Source organism: Sinohyriopsis cumingii, chromosome 4 (assembly GCF_028554795.1).
Source record: "Sinohyriopsis cumingii isolate HCF-2022 chromosome 4, ASM2855479v2, whole genome shotgun sequence".
NCBI classification, from domain to species: Eukaryota; Metazoa; Mollusca; class Bivalvia; order Unionida; family Unionidae; genus Sinohyriopsis; species Sinohyriopsis cumingii.
The window spans coordinates 64,680,817-64,698,585 of NC_142964.1; the positions used below are offsets into that span (position 1 = coordinate 64,680,817).

At 37.0% G+C, this 17,769-nt stretch overlaps 1 protein-coding gene across 1 annotated transcript in view; it reads left to right on the forward strand.

The window, feature by feature from the left end:
• LOC149801340 (ras GTPase-activating-like protein IQGAP2) overlaps positions 1 to 16,922 on the forward strand; it is a 19,281-nt gene extending 2,359 nt beyond the window's left edge. Inside the window, exons 2-5 of the mRNA XM_089956788.1 lie at positions 12,212 to 12,359; positions 13,552 to 13,656; positions 15,497 to 15,605; positions 16,800 to 16,922. Coding sequence (XP_089812914.1) covers positions 12,212 to 12,359; positions 13,552 to 13,656; positions 15,497 to 15,605; positions 16,800 to 16,922 — 485 coding nt within the window. The remainder of the gene's footprint in view (positions 1 to 12,211; positions 12,360 to 13,551; positions 13,657 to 15,496; positions 15,606 to 16,799) is intronic.
• Positions 16,923 to 17,769: the final 847 nt, after the last annotated feature.

The window sequence follows — 17,769 nt, forward strand, 5'->3', positions numbered from 1 at the left end:
TCTCTCTCTCTCTCTCTCTCTATATATATATATATATATATATATATATATATATATATATATATATATATATATATATATATATATATATATAATAAACTGACTACGAACAGTGCAAAACTAGTATCTGACAAACCTAAGAGCTTTCCACTCTTAATGAGTCTTTTTCAAAGGCATTTAGAAAACATAGACAAGACAAACAAATACAACAGAAGAACCGAAGTGTTTGCAAAGTTTTACATGACTATGACTTGTTTCGGATGCTGGAAATATTTTATATTGACCTAGAAATCGATGAGCCATTTGTAAATTTATGTACGTGCAAATTATATCATATCGGATATTTCATTGTTATAGTTGTAATTGGGGTACTAATAACCACATTTAGAGAATTATTGGAAAGAAAACGTGTCGACGGCAAAAAGATAATTTTATCTGTGAACGTCTGTCTTTTTCTAGTCTTCTTGCTTTAAACCGCTTGCTTTAAATGTTCTAAGGCGGCGAATCTAGTAATATTCCTTTTCTTTAAGTGTTATATCACTGAAAGTGTGGCCACGGGAGAAGAAGTGTTCTGAGACTGAGCTTCTGTATAGCTTCTTTGTCTTCCAGTCAGATCTATGAAGGCTGATCCTTTTGTTCTAGCTTTTCAGTTTCTCCGATAGATTAGGTGCTACAGATCTTACATGTGATGAGATAAATTACATTCTCTGTTTTGCACGTTTTGTTTGAACCTTGTATGAGTTTTTCTCTAGTCACTTGGCTAGAAAATGTCCTGATCTCTATCATATGTTAGCATGTTTTTCACCTTTTATCGCCGCAGGGGCAAGATTGACTAGTGTGGTCTTGGTTAGTAATTGGCGTTAGCATCGCACTGACTACTATGTCCCTGAGGATTTTTGGCTACTAACGCCAATCACTAACCAAGGCTACTATAGATTTGTTCGGGAGGATTGACTTCAGCGCGTCACACGATTCCACGATGGGCCAGTGTTTACGGATCATTTTACCTACTTTATGGTTGTTTGGATAGTAGGTCGGGATAAATGGTATCATATCAGCCTTTTCCTTCTGTCTGTCTTTAAGTAGGTCGTTGTGATTAGTTTATTTTGCCCTTTGGGTTGCCTCCGCAACCAGGTCGCTGTCAGTTTCTTGGTAAGTCAAATGTTTAGAGACCTCTTCAGACATTTTGTTTTAATATTTCATCGTCGGAGCGCATTCTGCGTATCCTCAGTGCCTGGTTATATGGGATATTCCTAACGCAGTTTTTTGGATGCAGCTGGATGGGAGGAGAAACTGGTGTTTGTCAGTTGGTTTCAAGTAGATGTCTATATGGAGTTTCTTTTCTGCCAGTCTGGTTGTTGTATCCAGGAAAACGTGGTTTGAGTTGGAGACTTCTGCCATGAATTTTATTGAAGGATGGAAGTTTTTTGCCGTTTATATGAAATCATCCAGATTTTCTCTTCCATGTTGCCACTTCATTTCTATATCATGGATGAAGTGCACCCACTGGTATGGTGCAAGTTCCACCGATGCTAAGAGTTGCCCTCCAGTTTTCTCATTGAAATATTTGCATACGATGGGGCCATTTTTGTACCCATTGCGGTTCCATTGATTTTGAGGTAGTTTTCTTCATTAAATTCAAAGTTTTGTTAGTTTTGGGACAAGCTGCAGGATTTGGACTGAGAACAGAGTGGGTGAATTGTCTATATTTCTTGTTTCTTATGCTCATCTACACGCCTGTATCCATTGTTGTGTGGTATGTTAGTATATAAAGATGTGGCGTCTAAGAAAACAAATAACGTATCTAGCAGTAATGCTTTTTATGATGTAATATGTCGTGTCCCGAAGATATGATGGTAATTTGTGGACAGGTGGTCTTATGACATCATCTAAATATTCTGATATCCTTTCTAAGGGATGCCCATTACTGGAGATTATAGGTCTGCTCGGGTTTCCTTACTTATGTATTTTAGGTAGAAGATAAAAACTACCTGCCCTAGGGTTTTCTGAGCGTAAGTAGTTTTTCGTTTGCTGGTATATGTGCTCGATTTGGTACGCCTCGTCAAAACTATTTATGATGGGCTTTGCATATTCCAGTGTTGGATCATGGTCTAGTTTTTGGTAGAAGCTAGTGTCACTTAGTTGCCTATTTTCTTTACTAATGTAGTCTTCCCTATTCATAACGACCACAGCGGAACCCTTATCTGCAGGTTTACTTATGATGTCTGTTCTGCTTTTCAGTGATTGTAGGGCATCTTTTACTTCTTTTGTCAAGTCGGAGTATCTGTTAGTATGGCTGATGTGTTGGGAAGTGTCATTTTCAACTGAGTTGATAAAGGCTTTTAGAGTTGGAGTTGAACGTTTTGGTGGGCTCCAATTAGGACACGGACGTGATTGAAAGCATTCTGATTGTTATATTTTATTGTATGAGGTTATGTATATTGGAGCACCTTGGCCCTTGCATGACTTAGTGAGGACTTAAAGGTTAAAAGTATTGAAATCATCTTGTATGCAGACGTAAAAGATGACATCCGTGGTAGTTTTGTTACATTGTATTGTTGGATAGGTTTCAGTTGCATCATTTCATTCGTGAAGTATGTACATTCTGTTCTTTTGTCACATTATTATTAAGCGTTTGGGTGACATGAAGAAGTTACCTTTCTTGTGTAATCCAGATTCAGATTGGATTGTTTTGTTTGATGTTCAATCAGTAGTGCTTGTAAGTACTTTTTTATACAGAGGATGCCATATTTTAATAATATTCCATATCTGGTGTTTTATCGAATAGGGGAGAATGGATCTTGCTATGATAATAAGCGTGCAACAAAAACTCAGTGAGCCTTCCTTTTGTAATGAAGCATGATCATGATTACAAACAAACATCTAATTTTTTAGAAGAGAAACATATAAATTCATGAAAAAACAATATGGAAATATTTGTAACAGTGAGTGGCCGACATGTTTTCTTTTACGCATATTGAAAATTGGCTGAGGAAGAATCAAGGCTTTATATACGATTCTATTTGGCAATATTTAGATTGAAACGTTTGTTTTTATGTTTTTCGTTCCTTTACATATTCGCTTTGAAATCTCTAGTTATAATTCAGAAATGTACACCTGGTCCTTATCTCCTATGCCTAGAATATGTGTAAGATTATTGATATAATTTTACTGATTGTTTCGCTTAAAATGAGAAATATTGTGACAGTTTGTCTAATAAAAAAGATTTCATTTCTATGTTTATGGCGAAAAACAGGAATACGGAGAGATATTTATTCTTATTACAATGTTTTCAAAAGATACAGATATAGAAATAAGTTAAACTATCTAAATTTCTTTCAGATCTAGCTCATTCTCGCGTGTATAAGTAGTGAAGTGGGATACCCTAGGGACATTGGGACTTTAATGTTAAACTAGGGGGTTTGTACCCTGGGGAATATGGGAATTTAACATGGGGAGTTTTAAAATGGGTCGGACTACAGAGGTACAAAACGTATTGGGACTGTCTAGGGACAATGTGAATTGAACACAGGGAATTTTAACATAATGGGACTACAGAGGGACAAACGTATTGGGTCTGTCTAGGGACAATGGGAATTGTACACAGGGAGTTTAACAGGGTGCGACTATAGAGGGACAACAAAGTATTGGGACTGTCTAGGGACAATAGGAAAATACATTACAGCATAGACAATACAGACAATAGACAACATAAAAACAACTATACAACGAACCTAAAAAAATGTAAGCAAGAAAGCAAATTATTTCGAGCTGGCTACTTTCACGCTGATCACTTCTCTTGTCACAAAGTGTTTGGAAACATGATGCCTCCATTCATGTTGTAACCTTTCCAGCACAATCACAAATATAATATCAACACAGAGATGAGGAGCAAAACACAAACTCTAATATCTACTATCCACACACGAGAAGGAGGAAAACAAATCCTTACTATACTATCCACAATCACCAATATGTACTATCCACACACGAGAAGGAGCAAAAAAACAAAACACATCTACTATCCACATATGCGAAGTAGAAAAAAGTAAACACAACCATACTATCCACACAAGCGAAGAAGCAAAAAACTAACCACAATATTACTATCCATATACAAGGGAAGGAGCAAAAAAATAAATCCACTATGGCAAAATCAATAAAAACTAAAAACAAACCAACTTTTTCCCCATGATGTACGCGTGTGAATATTAGAGTGAGTGCGTGAGTCTAGGTTCTAATTCTAAAAATCAAAACCAAGAGACACTTACGTTTTCTGTCTGGTCTATTCTGGTACAAATATTTTACAATCCAATTCACAACACAACACTTAAAAATGTTCATAAGAAGCCTATGTGTCTTTGTTCACTCTGTTTTTTTTTTAAAATGTCTTCACTTTCATAGGTTTTTTTCTTCTTTTCTTCTTAAGTTTCTTTTCTCTTTCTGCATGTGTCTGGGTTTTTCCTTTGGGAGGGTACCTGTTCTTCTTCTTGTCCTGAACCCCTCTCTTCTTCTTGGTCCTGTTGTTTCTTAGCGCAATCTGAAGACCAATCTCCTTTTTCTTGACAATGATAACAGGTATCTTGACTTTTGTCTCTTCTAGCACCTGTTTTGCTTTTATGACGGTTTGAACACTCAAGAGACCAATGCCCTTTCTTCTTACAGATATAGCAAATATCTTGACTTTTATCTCGAACGGAGGGTGAGTAGTCCGTCAGCTCTGATCAAAGGTTCCATCTGTGTGGGCTCTTCCATCATTCTTCTCGGTTTGAGAGTGAAATGAATATTGGAAGAGAAGTCACATACCCTTTTATATATATGCGCTGGTCTGCCATGGATATAAAGTGACCCATGGCAGTTAATATTTAGTCATTTGACTTTTTATCAGAAAAGAGGAAACGATCGCATAAATTCGTGAAGAAGGGAGAAGAAAGTGAGAGGCAGAAACGTGATTTATCGCCTCGTACAGTAGCTGAAGTCTTGGCACAAATTCATGCCAGTGAATTTCAAGATGACTTGAGTGAGCCAGAATCCAGACCCATAGACTCTACACCCAGCCAAAGTTCACCAGAAAAGCGCTCCTCTAGCAAATTTATAACCACAGCTTACACGTACACGGTGAAGTTTAAAGATTCAAAGTCCAACGTACCACTGGAAAAAGCAGAGGGTTTCATCACTGAGGTGTGGGATTCTTTGTTAACCACACTGAAACGACAATGTCAAGCCAAAGATGACAATCGCATGAGACTTTCCATTCATCACGACAGATTAAAGTCCCTCATTTGGATCGAGTTTAGCATCCCAGCAGAATTGATACCTTCCAAAGTCATCGACAAGATTCAAAACGAGCGACAATCCAATGACAACTTTCACATCACCAATGGAAAAGCCACACTGGTTATTGACCCACGTGATTCTTCCCCAAGGGACCGGACGCAAAAAGGTGTTATTGATCGACGACCTTCGTAGCATCAAAACAAGTCGCGTTCGGATTAACAACCCTCAAGACCAGATGTGTTTAGCCAGGGCTATCGTGGTGGGACGAACATATGGCAACAAGAACGACACGGTAGAATGGAAAGTAGCCTGGGTGAACATTTGAAAATCGAACCGAGCCAAACAACAAAGAGCAGCAGAACTCCTGTTCCAACAAGCCAGCCTGTCCAATGACACACCCTGTGGCATTCCTGAAATGCAAACTGTGCAAGATGTCATAGCTCCACGCCACACCTTGAAAGTGTACCCTCAAGAAGTGCGTAGGCCTCTATAGTTTCGAGGCAAAGATTTACAAGACGGGAAATAGATTCATGTCTATTATCACGCTGAAGATTTCAAAGCCATTACTAGAATCACCGCATTCTTGGGATACGGTTCTTACTGTGAAAAATTTGACTAAAGCTATAACAATCGAGAGCAAAACATTGTGGATCACAATGCTCAGGATGTTTGGCCTCTCAACAACGTCTGGACAAAGGACAAGAACGAGTGCATTGTCCAGCTTGTCGGCGCAATTTTATCAGTCCATCATGTTACCAAAACATTTGAAGACACAAGGTTTACATCAGAAAAGTGATTGTCAACTCCTGAGATAGTGCCCTACTTGTGGACAAGATATACAAGACACACGTATTTTCAGGAAAGAAACGATGTAACATTTGTCACCAAATCGTGGACTTGGAACACCAATGTTACATTAAAAGTACATGTAGCATGATGTCCCATCCAGTCGCATTTTCTTGACACCAGGCCGACCCTGAGCATCTAGCGAGGCAGCTGTTAGTACCATTTTTGTAAGTCTTTGGTATGACTCGGCCTGGGTGCTCATTGATTGGCATTTCCAAGTTGTCAGTGGTACAGGAGTTGAAGAAAGTGTTTATTCAACAAATACTTTACTTAGTCACATTAATGTTAGGAATTACATCTGCTACCTTTGAAATCCAGGCCTCTCATATACTTAAAATGTCTCCCTGTCCATGCTTTGTATAGACAACTCTTTCTGATTACCTCATGTAACCTCACTAAATATCACGTTATATACCAGGTATAGCCAGTTTTAACTTAAGCTATATCCTGTCAACAGACCTGTGTGAATCCATGGATTTCTGTTTTCTTTCTGATAGCGATCCAGCAGTTGTTGTTTTTTTTCAACTCACAGACTATTGTTGATTTATGATGTATACAGAAATTTGAATTAATTTGATGTTTGATAGCCATTATCTCACCGTTTATTTGCAACTGTTGTGTATTGTTATATTTTCCAAAAACTGTGGAAACGTAGTATAAAATGTAAATAGTGCCGTCGATTTAAGGTGGGGGAAGCGAATTACATGTCCTGCTTTGCCAGCATGGAATGTTCATAATACAGTGCCTCCAAAGTGTGCTTTTTCGGAAAAGATGTAGGGTCAAATATTCTTAAAATATGGTTCAAGAACATGGAGAAAAGAGCCCAGTCCAAATCTGGTGAACACGATGTATTATGTTTACACTCTACCTCTGATTTAACCGGGGATGCAGGAATGCCTCCCCCATCACTCATTAAATTGCCTCATTAAATAATACAGCCATATGCCAGCAGAGATACAGAATTGAGGATCACTATGATTCATTAAGCTTTGTCAACAAACAAGAACAATGAAGTTGCATCATACAAATCTAGGGAAACCACTGGGTATAAGTCCAGCCCGCCACCCTGGCATGACATAGGCAATAAAACTTGGGCGCAAGGGAGTGTTTTACGATTTTGCCAACCAACACAGCCAACATGTTTCTTATGGTGGTGTATTTATCACTTGGATCCGAGTTTAGTATTAGATATGGTCAGGGAACCAGACCAGCTATATAGGAGTATTTCGGACATTTTCAGCTGCTAATTTTTTCATGTAAAATGTTTGCAAGATCAAGCTGTAGTTTATAGATTTTTCAGAAAATGGCATCCAACAAGTGACACATGTTCAAGACAAAGGGATCTCTTAAAAACCTCTAATAGTGTATACAGAAGAATGAAAGGATTCAGATTCTTGGGAAAAAAGGAGGAAGAGCACCAATTATGTTTATTGGCGTGAGAGATGATTGACAGTTGCAAATTGGAAAGAAAGCCAAGGAATATGTGAAGTCGAGAGATCGCATGAAACCATTGAATCTGGAAGAATCTGGAAGTTGCAGTTCGTGAAACTGTACTGGGGGTGATTAAGTTTTAAGTTTCTTTACTAAACCTTTAGCTGGCCATAATGTTCGTGCTTTCTGAAAACCTTTCTGCTGCATTAGACTATGTAAGACTTAGTTTTCAAATATGTACGATCAGCAACGATGTGCCTGACTTCACTGCCCAGGCTGGCTAGCTGACTGTCAAACCATCTTATCTGCACCTGTAATGATGTAACACTCACAAGCATTGGAGTCTACTTAGTCAAGCTGGTTGTTCCAGGCCATCACCTTAGTACTCAAGCAGTCCTGGATGACTCAATACCACCTTTCATAGCCTGACGGTTAGTTAGATATGTGGAAATGCACGGTGACGATGCAGCACCTTTGCCTTATGGTATGACAGGAGGACAACGATCCTCAAGTCAATGTTCCAACTTTGAGTCTCGTGATAATTCTGATTTTGCCATTGGAAAGACCGTATTCAGTTTTAAAGCTGTCGTAGAGGAATTATTTTGAATCCTATCTTCTACCCCACTGCTGGATACAAAAACAGGATATAAAATCATGGCTTCAGTTGATGATGTTGAACATATTGTACATCCATCCTTTATAGTTCTACCCCAATCTTTGGTGATTGTGGAAATAACCATTGAATTTTACAAGCCTTTACAAGGATTTCACTGCCATCAATATGTCTGCACCTCTTTATTACAAGGCAGACAAAATTTCTTTTAATGCAATTTCAAAAATTGTATGGAATGAATCTGGTTTAAATTTCCTTTCTCTTGGACTTTGCCTCTATGGTGGTGTACTGCTTGGCAGAGAAGACCTGGAATGATCACATCTGAGATGCTCACAGCTACAAAATCATTAATAGGGCAGCTCATCACTATGGTTATTGCCCTAACAACTTCCTTCAACTTATATCTAATATGAAGGGACACTCTGCTGGGCTCTGTGTCACTCAAATCACACCACATAGTGACTTCGTACTCGCTTTCTTTCAAGTCCCCACTACTGGCTGATAGATATATTAAGGAAGTCAGACAAAATGAGCTGCCTTTTCAGTTGTCAGTACAAAATACATTTTCAGTTGGCCCCACGCATCACTGACGATTGGATCACAGTGGTCAGAGATATGGTAGAGGCTCTACTCAGATGTGGCAAAATTACAGAGGTGAAGTGAGGAATAGGAGATCGTCTTGCCCTTCTACTCACAGACAGGTGGGAAAGGGAGGAAGATAACAGGTTTTCTCCTGCTCCTGATCTCTCACTGCCAACAATGACTTGCTTGCCTCTTCTACCATCCCCTGGCAATCCTACGGTGGGTACCAAGCTCTTTCTGTTCCACAGCTGTTTTACCAATTTATTTCCACACAAGTGGTTGATACAGCTGGTTTCGAAGAAGCTCGGAATCTTATTTTGCCAGTCCTCACCCAATCAGCCTCCTTCATGATGAACACTCTGTCTGATGAAGTCCAGCATATTGCAAATGGAGGTAAATGCATTTCTAGACAAAAAGGTCAGTAAAGATTGTTTAAAAGCCAGCATCCTCCCGCTTCTGTTTAAAGCTGTTCTTGGCCTAGAAAGCCAATGGGAAGTTGTGCCCAATAATAAACTCAACATGTTCATAAAAGCGCCATTATTCAAATGGGAAATGGCAAGGTCCATCCATTTGTCCATACAACCCAAAGAATACATAATAAATGTGGACCTGTCCAATTGACATGAACAAAATACTTGCATAATGCCTACAGCAGAGTAGTGGATCAATTTCATGCTCTACCCTTCAGCCTCAACCTCTATCCTTAGTCTTTTACCAAAACATTGGTCTTCATCATCACCCCCTTCAGATGGCCTCCTCATCCATGTCTACATAGAAGACATCCTACAGAAGCACTTGATAAGTTTGGCTTGTTCTACAACATGCACATCCTTCTTTCCCTCCTGGTCCCTTCTGGGTATAGAGACCCTCACCCATATATACCTAGTTTGTTTTCCTCCCCAACTCGTAAACAGTATTGTCCTACAACCCCTCTGCCTCGTCAATGCGACAGTCGATCTCATTAATCTTGACGACTCTAATGCACTCTTTGCAGATGGCTGTCCTCACTCAGTTGTGACTGATTTCATGTCCATCGGATCAGCAGATAAGGATCTAAACACTTCCTGATTCAGTGGCAGAACAGAGAGTAGTTAATGCCAGGAATTCCATTGTGCTCAGACGCATTTGTTGGGGGGGGGGGCGGCACTTGCTATCAAACTTTGTGATGGTCGGTGTCCCCACCCCACCCCTGCTTGCAGAGTTTGTCAGCAAGCTTGTTAATTGAATTGCAGTTACTCTGTTTAATTTTACAAAGATACTGCAAATGTTGCTGTTACATGCATGTATTGGCAAATCAAATTTAAGCCAAGTTTTAACATGGATATAAATTGTTTTTCATATATAAATTTTTATGTTGTTTATTGTGTGTATTTTGGTGTATGTATATTGTGAAATCAGTGTTATATCTTTAATTAATGTTCATGTAACTCCAACACAAGTCATATCAGTCATGAAACGTACTGTGGGATGAATCTCCATGACTGTATAACCCATGACTGTATTGATGATAATATGACTGTATTACCCATACCCCATAACAAGGTAACTGTATGTCCCATACCCCCATAACAATGTCACTGTATGACTGTATTGATGATATTATGACTGTATTACCCATACCCTATAACAAGGTCATTGTATGACTGTATTGATGATAATATGACTGTATTACCCATACCCCCATAACAATGTCACTGTATGACTGTATTGATGATATTATGACTGTATTACCCATACCCTATAACAAGGTCATTGTATAACTGTGTTGATGATAATATGACTGTATTACCCATACCCCATAACAAGGTCACTGTATGTCCCATACCCCCATAACAAGGTCACTGTATGACTGTATTGATGATATTATTTAATATTTTGACGTGACCTGGGGTTCATTTCACTTTGGCAGATCTGTATTTACAATACCAGCTGTACTTCCTGAACATTGTGTAAAGCTTTTTCATGTTCCTGAAAATTGTTTCTAGGTGATTTGTAAATATTTTCTTTTGTACTTTAAGTGATACTGACTTTTATTTTATTTTCTTTAAACTAGAATTTGTGGTAAGTTCAAGCCCTGCTCCTTCTTGATGCAAGGGTTGTAAACACTAACATTTTGAATTTTATTACATATGTTACTCCTTTCCAGGAATCCCAGGGGTAGGGACCAGAAATAATACCCATATTTTATACAGTACACACAAAGTGTATTGACCAGTTCTTGGAGGGAGGGGGGCTGCATTCCCAAGGTTTTTTTTTCTTGCATATAGATCTTGTTTGACATAATTTATTTTGACAAAATCAATATTCCACAAACTTGTTCTTAAATTGTTCCTTTTTGGGGCAGAATATGAAACTTTACAACTTTTTGTTATCAAAGATCTAGGTCATTGGAGTCTGATGTGACATGAAGATTTTACCAGAAAATATTTCCTAAACAAACTCAAGGTTAATGTGCACTGTTGTCTTTCTTAGATTACCTCTCCAGGTGATGAAGTCAAAGGTGAAGTAGATGCTACAGACATTGGAACTTGAGAATATTGTCAGCATGAAAAACAAATACCAGGATCTTATTAATATGATTGCACAGGTATGACCACTTTTAGCAGGGACTGCATATAACAGCTGTCATGATGAAAAAGTCCCACAAAGAACATAGAATGCTCTGATGTAAAGGACCTGTCTTAGGAGGTCAATCAACATAGTTGTGTCTTGTGTTCCAGATTTATTTTGAGTCTTTAAGAAAACCTATGCTAAATTTACTTTCTATCAGTCCCACCTTGTTGGAAGCACAACACAGCAATCACACTGACATCCATTTGCATGAATGCACATCGGTCCACCTCCTTGATTGAGCTTAATGTTAAAGGTTTTAGATTTAGCTCAATATTCAAGTATGTACTTTCCTTGTATGTACATCTTTTCTAGCTTTTCTTTTGTCACCATTTTATTTTTGTTTAGTTTTTAACCTTGTCTGGCTTAAAACGTTGACAGTGCATAGTGAACCTAGATTTCTTAAATTAAATTGTACTTTAATTATTTTGTAAACCAGAAATTCATAACAAATTCAATGCTTTTCTTTCACAAGTTCACATAACTTCCTATTTTTTTTATCCTGTTAAGCATTTGGTGCATTTATTTTTCTTATTTAAGTATAGAAATTAATTTATAATTAATGATTAATTTTGTTCACTATAATTTTTGAACACCAGAATTTTAAAAAAAAAAGAGTATGCAAAATTACAGGTGCAGTAGTACTTTAAATTTCTGGGTAAACTAACTGTACCATAGATACTTCAGTACTTGTAGAATCCGGTTGCAAACGAAAGATCCAGATTATGTTGGCACATTGTGTGATGGCAGATCTGGATCACTGCAGTTGGAGTAACTTATAAGAAAACATGTATAGTATTTAAACAGGTTAATAACGAAACTTACTCTTGGTTTATTTCTTTTCCTTCTCAGGATACAGAAATAACAGAAAACAAGAATTAATAAAAGTAAGGTCCACATTAAAGGGCTTGAATGAAAAACTGAAATTCTACGAGTCTCAGGTCGACTACTACAACCAGTATGTCAAAACATGCCTTGATAACCTACAAAATAAAGGAAAGTAAGTATAAACTTTTTCCTCAAATTGTTTTTCTTGTCTTTATGATTGTAAGATTTTAGAGACAAGTGATGAGAAAATAAACAGATTTAGCATTGAAATTTATTGAATTTAGTTTATCAGTGTCACAGCACTATAGATCTTGCAGTCACAATGTTATCTTTGAAGATCTAGCAGTCACAGTGTTATCATTGGAGATCTAGCAGTCACAGTGTTATCATTGGAGATCTAGCGGTCACAGTGTTATTACTGGAGATCTAACAATCACAGTATTATCACTGGAGTCAATAGTCACAGTGTTATCACTGGAAATCTAGCAGTCACAGTGTTATCATTGGAGGTCTAGCAGTCACAGTGTTATCATTGGAGGTCTAGCAGTCACAGTGTTATCACTGGAGGTCTAGCAGTCACAGTGTTATCATTGGAGGTCTAGCAGTCACAGTGTTATCATTGGAGACATAGTAGTCACAGTGTTAATCATTGGAAATCTATCAGTCACATTGTTATCACTAGATATATAGCAGTCACATTGTTATCACTGGAGACATAGTAGTCACAGTGTTAATCATTGGAGACATAGTAGTCACAGTGTTAATCATTGGAGACATAGTAGTCACAGTGTTAATCATTGGAAATCTAGCAGTCACATTGTTATCACTAGATATATAGTAGTCACAGTGTTATCACTGAAGATCTACTAGTCAGTGTTATCATTGGAGATATAGTAGTCACAGTGTAATCACTGAAGATCTAATAGTCAGTGTAATCATTGTATCCTGTCCTTTAATTTTACCCTTGACTTCAGGACTAGAAAACAATAAACCTGAATTAAATATGTAACACATTTTAAATCAGACGTTTTGTTATTTATATATTTTCCAACAATAATAAATGAAATAGAAGATGCTTGTGTGATCAAATGATATGTGAATACCGGTAGTTACCAGATTGAGTAGCATCCCTTTGTAGTAGGGACATGCTACTGTAATTTTGTCTTCCACAATTGCATCAGTTTATGCAGCAACAAACGATGTAAAATGGAGGAAACTAATTTTTCACGAGAAAGAAATTCTCCTAGAAATATTTTTGAAGCTCTTGAGAGTCATTGGAATAAGGTCTAAGGGTTGTATGAACTATGAAAACTAACTCATTGTAATGTTTATAATATTTTTTTTCTCTCCATTCATTTCCTCAGAGCAAGGAAATCATCTGGTAAGACATTCCCATCTGTGAAGTACAGTGGTGCAAAAATGAAGGAGAAAGGTGTTGTGCTGGAAATAGAAGGGCTTCCTCCTAACCAGTAAGTGTATCCATAACACAGTTACATATTTTATTATCCGAAATTATTGGGGGAAAGTAAGTCTTTTCGAAAAGCAAGAAAAAAAAAAGATTATTTATAAACATAGTGCAACAGAGGAATAAACTCGTTTGATGGCATCAGTAGTGACAGAGATGTCAGCCATTCTGGATTTGGTGAAATCACTGTAAAAAAAAAATTGCACAGATTTCATATTCTGTATTTGTTCTTCAAAATTTGAACCGTTATTTTATGATATAACATTTTTAAGAGGAATTCTTTATCTGGACATGGGTGGAGAAACGTTCTTAGTACTAATTTCAGATAAAAAAATAAAGTGTAATTGACAAGTATAAAATGAAAATTAAATTTTAAGAATATGCCAGTCCTAGACTGATATACATTGACTTACTACAAAGTTTCACAGTTACTCTCTTACCATGGAATTCCTTTAGTGTGGAGGATTGATAATTTATGTCATACAACAGATGTGTCCTTATACAAACTCTTACATGTGACGACAGACGGGTCAGCTTAGGACAGATCATGAGATTTGCAAAATTTGGTCAGGAGTTTTGACCTGAAATCTGGAGAATTTTAATCAGCCTGATCTTAGGTATGCAGAAAGGCCAGGAAGTGAGAACTATAGAATAGATTTCATTTCTTAAGTATTAAAATAAACACATCATATTATAACATCGGTTGTAAGGTGACTTGTTGCCATTCAATCTCTAATTATATGTACCACAATCATTTGTAGCATCTCTCTGAAGATTATTGTCTGGGTTATCATTGATTCCATAACATGCTAATGAATTTTAAATGAAAATATGAAATAATTAAAAAGTTGTTACACCTTTCATACTTTATATGTACGTATTTTCAGCTCTGTTTATTCCCATCTCAAAGGCCACTGTTGCTGCAGAAGGGATGGTCTTATAAGAGGGAGACCACTGTGTATAATTTTTTAAAGGCATCTCAAAATTTTTGAAAAACCTTTCTTCATATGATCATTTTTGGTTAAGCCGAGTAAAGTTAACATTTTTATTCTATCAGTTAAAATGGGCTACATGTACATTTATATAAATTTCAATAGTCATAGTAAGACAATTCTAGTGATACATCCTGTGGTTTAGTACTCAGATATCATGGAAGAGGGACCCCGATTGGTCTAAAGCACTCACCATTCCAGATCACTGCCATCTCACCTCTGTCTGAGTGGGTTCGAGTCCAAGGCTCGGCTAGCGTGGATATGTGGGAAAGCCTGCTAGTAGCCTCTCTTGGGTTGGTGGGTTTTCCAGGGTTCTTCCTCCACCAGTTATACTGGCCGCCATGTATAGCCTATCTTGTGCTGAAAAATGGCGTTAAACCCTAGAACAACAACAACATCATGGGAGAGTTTCAAAATATGAACAGCATTTGATTTTCTAAGAGGCACATTTTCTAAGCCAAAATGTTTTTTAATTCTGTTCATTAATGTCATAATTGAACCTTAAATGAATTTTATCCATGAAGAAAATTGGAAAAGACCTAGAAATTATTGTTTCAGAAAGTATGTAAACCATGTTGTAAAGAAGCATATACAGTACCTGTAGCTACCATGTTTAAGAGGCTTTACAATGCTGTGAATTTTGTGTTTTTATGTTCACCAGAATAAACGTTTGAATGAAATAGTAGTATGGTTATAAATGATATTAAGCAGAAGATGTCAGTACATCAGTTGCAAGTTTTGCTGACCAAGAGGTCCAGATTTTACTCCACCAGCAAGTAGACCTTTTCAGCAAACTTCTTGATTTGCTCATTCACTGAACGTGTTAGCAAGGGTTTTCTTTTTACCTTTCAGGTTTAAGAATGTGCAGTTTAAGATCAAGGCCACTGCTGATCCAGGAATGTTTCAAGTTAGTGCTAAATTCATGGGAGTTGATGTGGAAAAGGTTGACCTTGTTTTCCAGGTAATTGAGTTATTTCCACTACTTTAATAAAAGTCGATGACGTTTCCCCTCACCAGTCAATATAGAGGGGATGTGCCCATTTGATTGTTACATTTAACCTACACATTGAAAAATGGTATATCAATGATTCTGAAAGGAAAGTAATTCTGCCATACCTGAATTAGATCACTGTGATGTAGTTTTCACACATAAGTGATGTTTTATGTTCAGCTGTATTTTAGTAACTCCCTCGATATCTTGAACTCTGTTTCAGCTACACATGATAATTTGTATGTGAATACCTCTCAAAGTAACTCATCCAAACCAAAAGTATGTCAGTTTGACCTATTATTCTTTAATTACATTTTTCACTCTCAGTTCATTAGACCCTTAATACATCTATTTCTTTTTATGGTAAGATGTAGTGTGAATAAATAGTCAAAACTGATATGCAGTATATTGCAATACACCAGTCCCTTTACTTTAGTGTGTCTTGTGATATATTAATTCTGTGACTAAAATATATAGGTGTTAATATACTTAAGTTGAAATAAAAACTTCAAAGTCACATAAATCTGTATTATTAACTCGAGATATTTTTCTGCTAAAGCTTAAGTCACATGAAACCGTGTTATTCTTGTAATAGTTTGGTCTGTACAGTATTGAAACCACTAGTTCTGAGTTAAAACTAAAGCCTAAGTCACCAGGGAGCCAAGAAATTATTACTGCAGTATACTGTATATACTTACCTGCAAGTCGAGTCCAGCTGCAAACAACATACATCCTGATCTGCCTTAGCATAATCTGCATGTATGTAAGGGTCTATATTGTTTGTTCTACTGATTACTACTTACAAACTGCACTGACCCAGATCTGCTGTCACATTATGCGAAGGCAGATCTGTGTCTGTGTAGTTTGCAGTTGGACCCATCTTATAAGCAAGTAGATATAGTATTACATGTTAAGATGCAACCTCCATGGGGTTTGAAACTGAACCTGAGATAATTAAGGACTAATTGTATTTTGAAAACTTTATAGTTCAATATGCTAATGCCTTTGCTGCGTCACACTTGGGAATGTTTTTAAATGTTTTCCTAGTCAACGAAAGCACGATATTTCATCACACTTTACAGCGGTCTTGGTAAGGTTGGTGAATCTGTTTTAATTTTATTTTGGGTTTATTCTGTACTTTATATCTTTTTTTTTTAATTTCAGGACTTACTACAGCTGCAGTATGAAGGCGTAGCTGTCATGGAAATGTTCGGGAAAACCAAAATCAATGTGACCTTGCTTATTTTTCTCATCAATAGAAAATTCTATGGTGGTGACAAGAAATAGATGTTCTTGTGTAGGGGGTGCAAAAATTTGTGGAACATGAAGCTAGTAGATGCAGCATTTGTGGACATTCTTTAAGAAAATGTGCTAATGATATTAAAGATATATGGAATTTATATTAGTACACTGTAGTGTGTACCATAGCACTTGAGAAAATCAATCTCGTATGGAACAATAAATCTTGGTTGATTTTGTGAATTCACTCTTTTTTATGGGGCATCAGTTATAAATAACAATCCATGGTTGGGTGCTACCAACCACAAAATTTAAAGACTACAAAATACTGATACTTATGTGAAAACAATAGAATCCCTTTCCCGAATCACAATTAAAGTACCAGCATGTCATTTTGTTTTTACTAGAAAATAAAATCGAATCAATTCAGTTTTTTCACAGTAAATTTCCATTTTTACTCAACAAAACTATAACATTTCGAATTAAAAACTGATGGCAACAGATTTCTACAATGTATATGCATATTTCCAATGAGTAAATTGCCTTAATACCAGTCACATTTGTACAACGTGCATGTTACCAATGAGCATTTTTCCAAAATTGTATGTACTGAATTCATGGAATTTGACACAGTATATTGACAGCACTATAAGCAGTTTTCTTGAAGAACATTGGTGCTGCTACAACGCTGATTAATTACATCAGTGTAGCAGCTTGGTTGAACTGTCACGAACATTTTATATACCTCAGTCCCGTCCGTGTCCCTCCCCCCTCCCCCCCCCGTGATATGGGGATGTTAAATTTTAGGTGCCACTGGCAATTAGGGGTGGATAAATATTCTTGTTCATGATGCAAGACTGACTACAATAGAACCTCTTTATTAACCGTTTCTGAC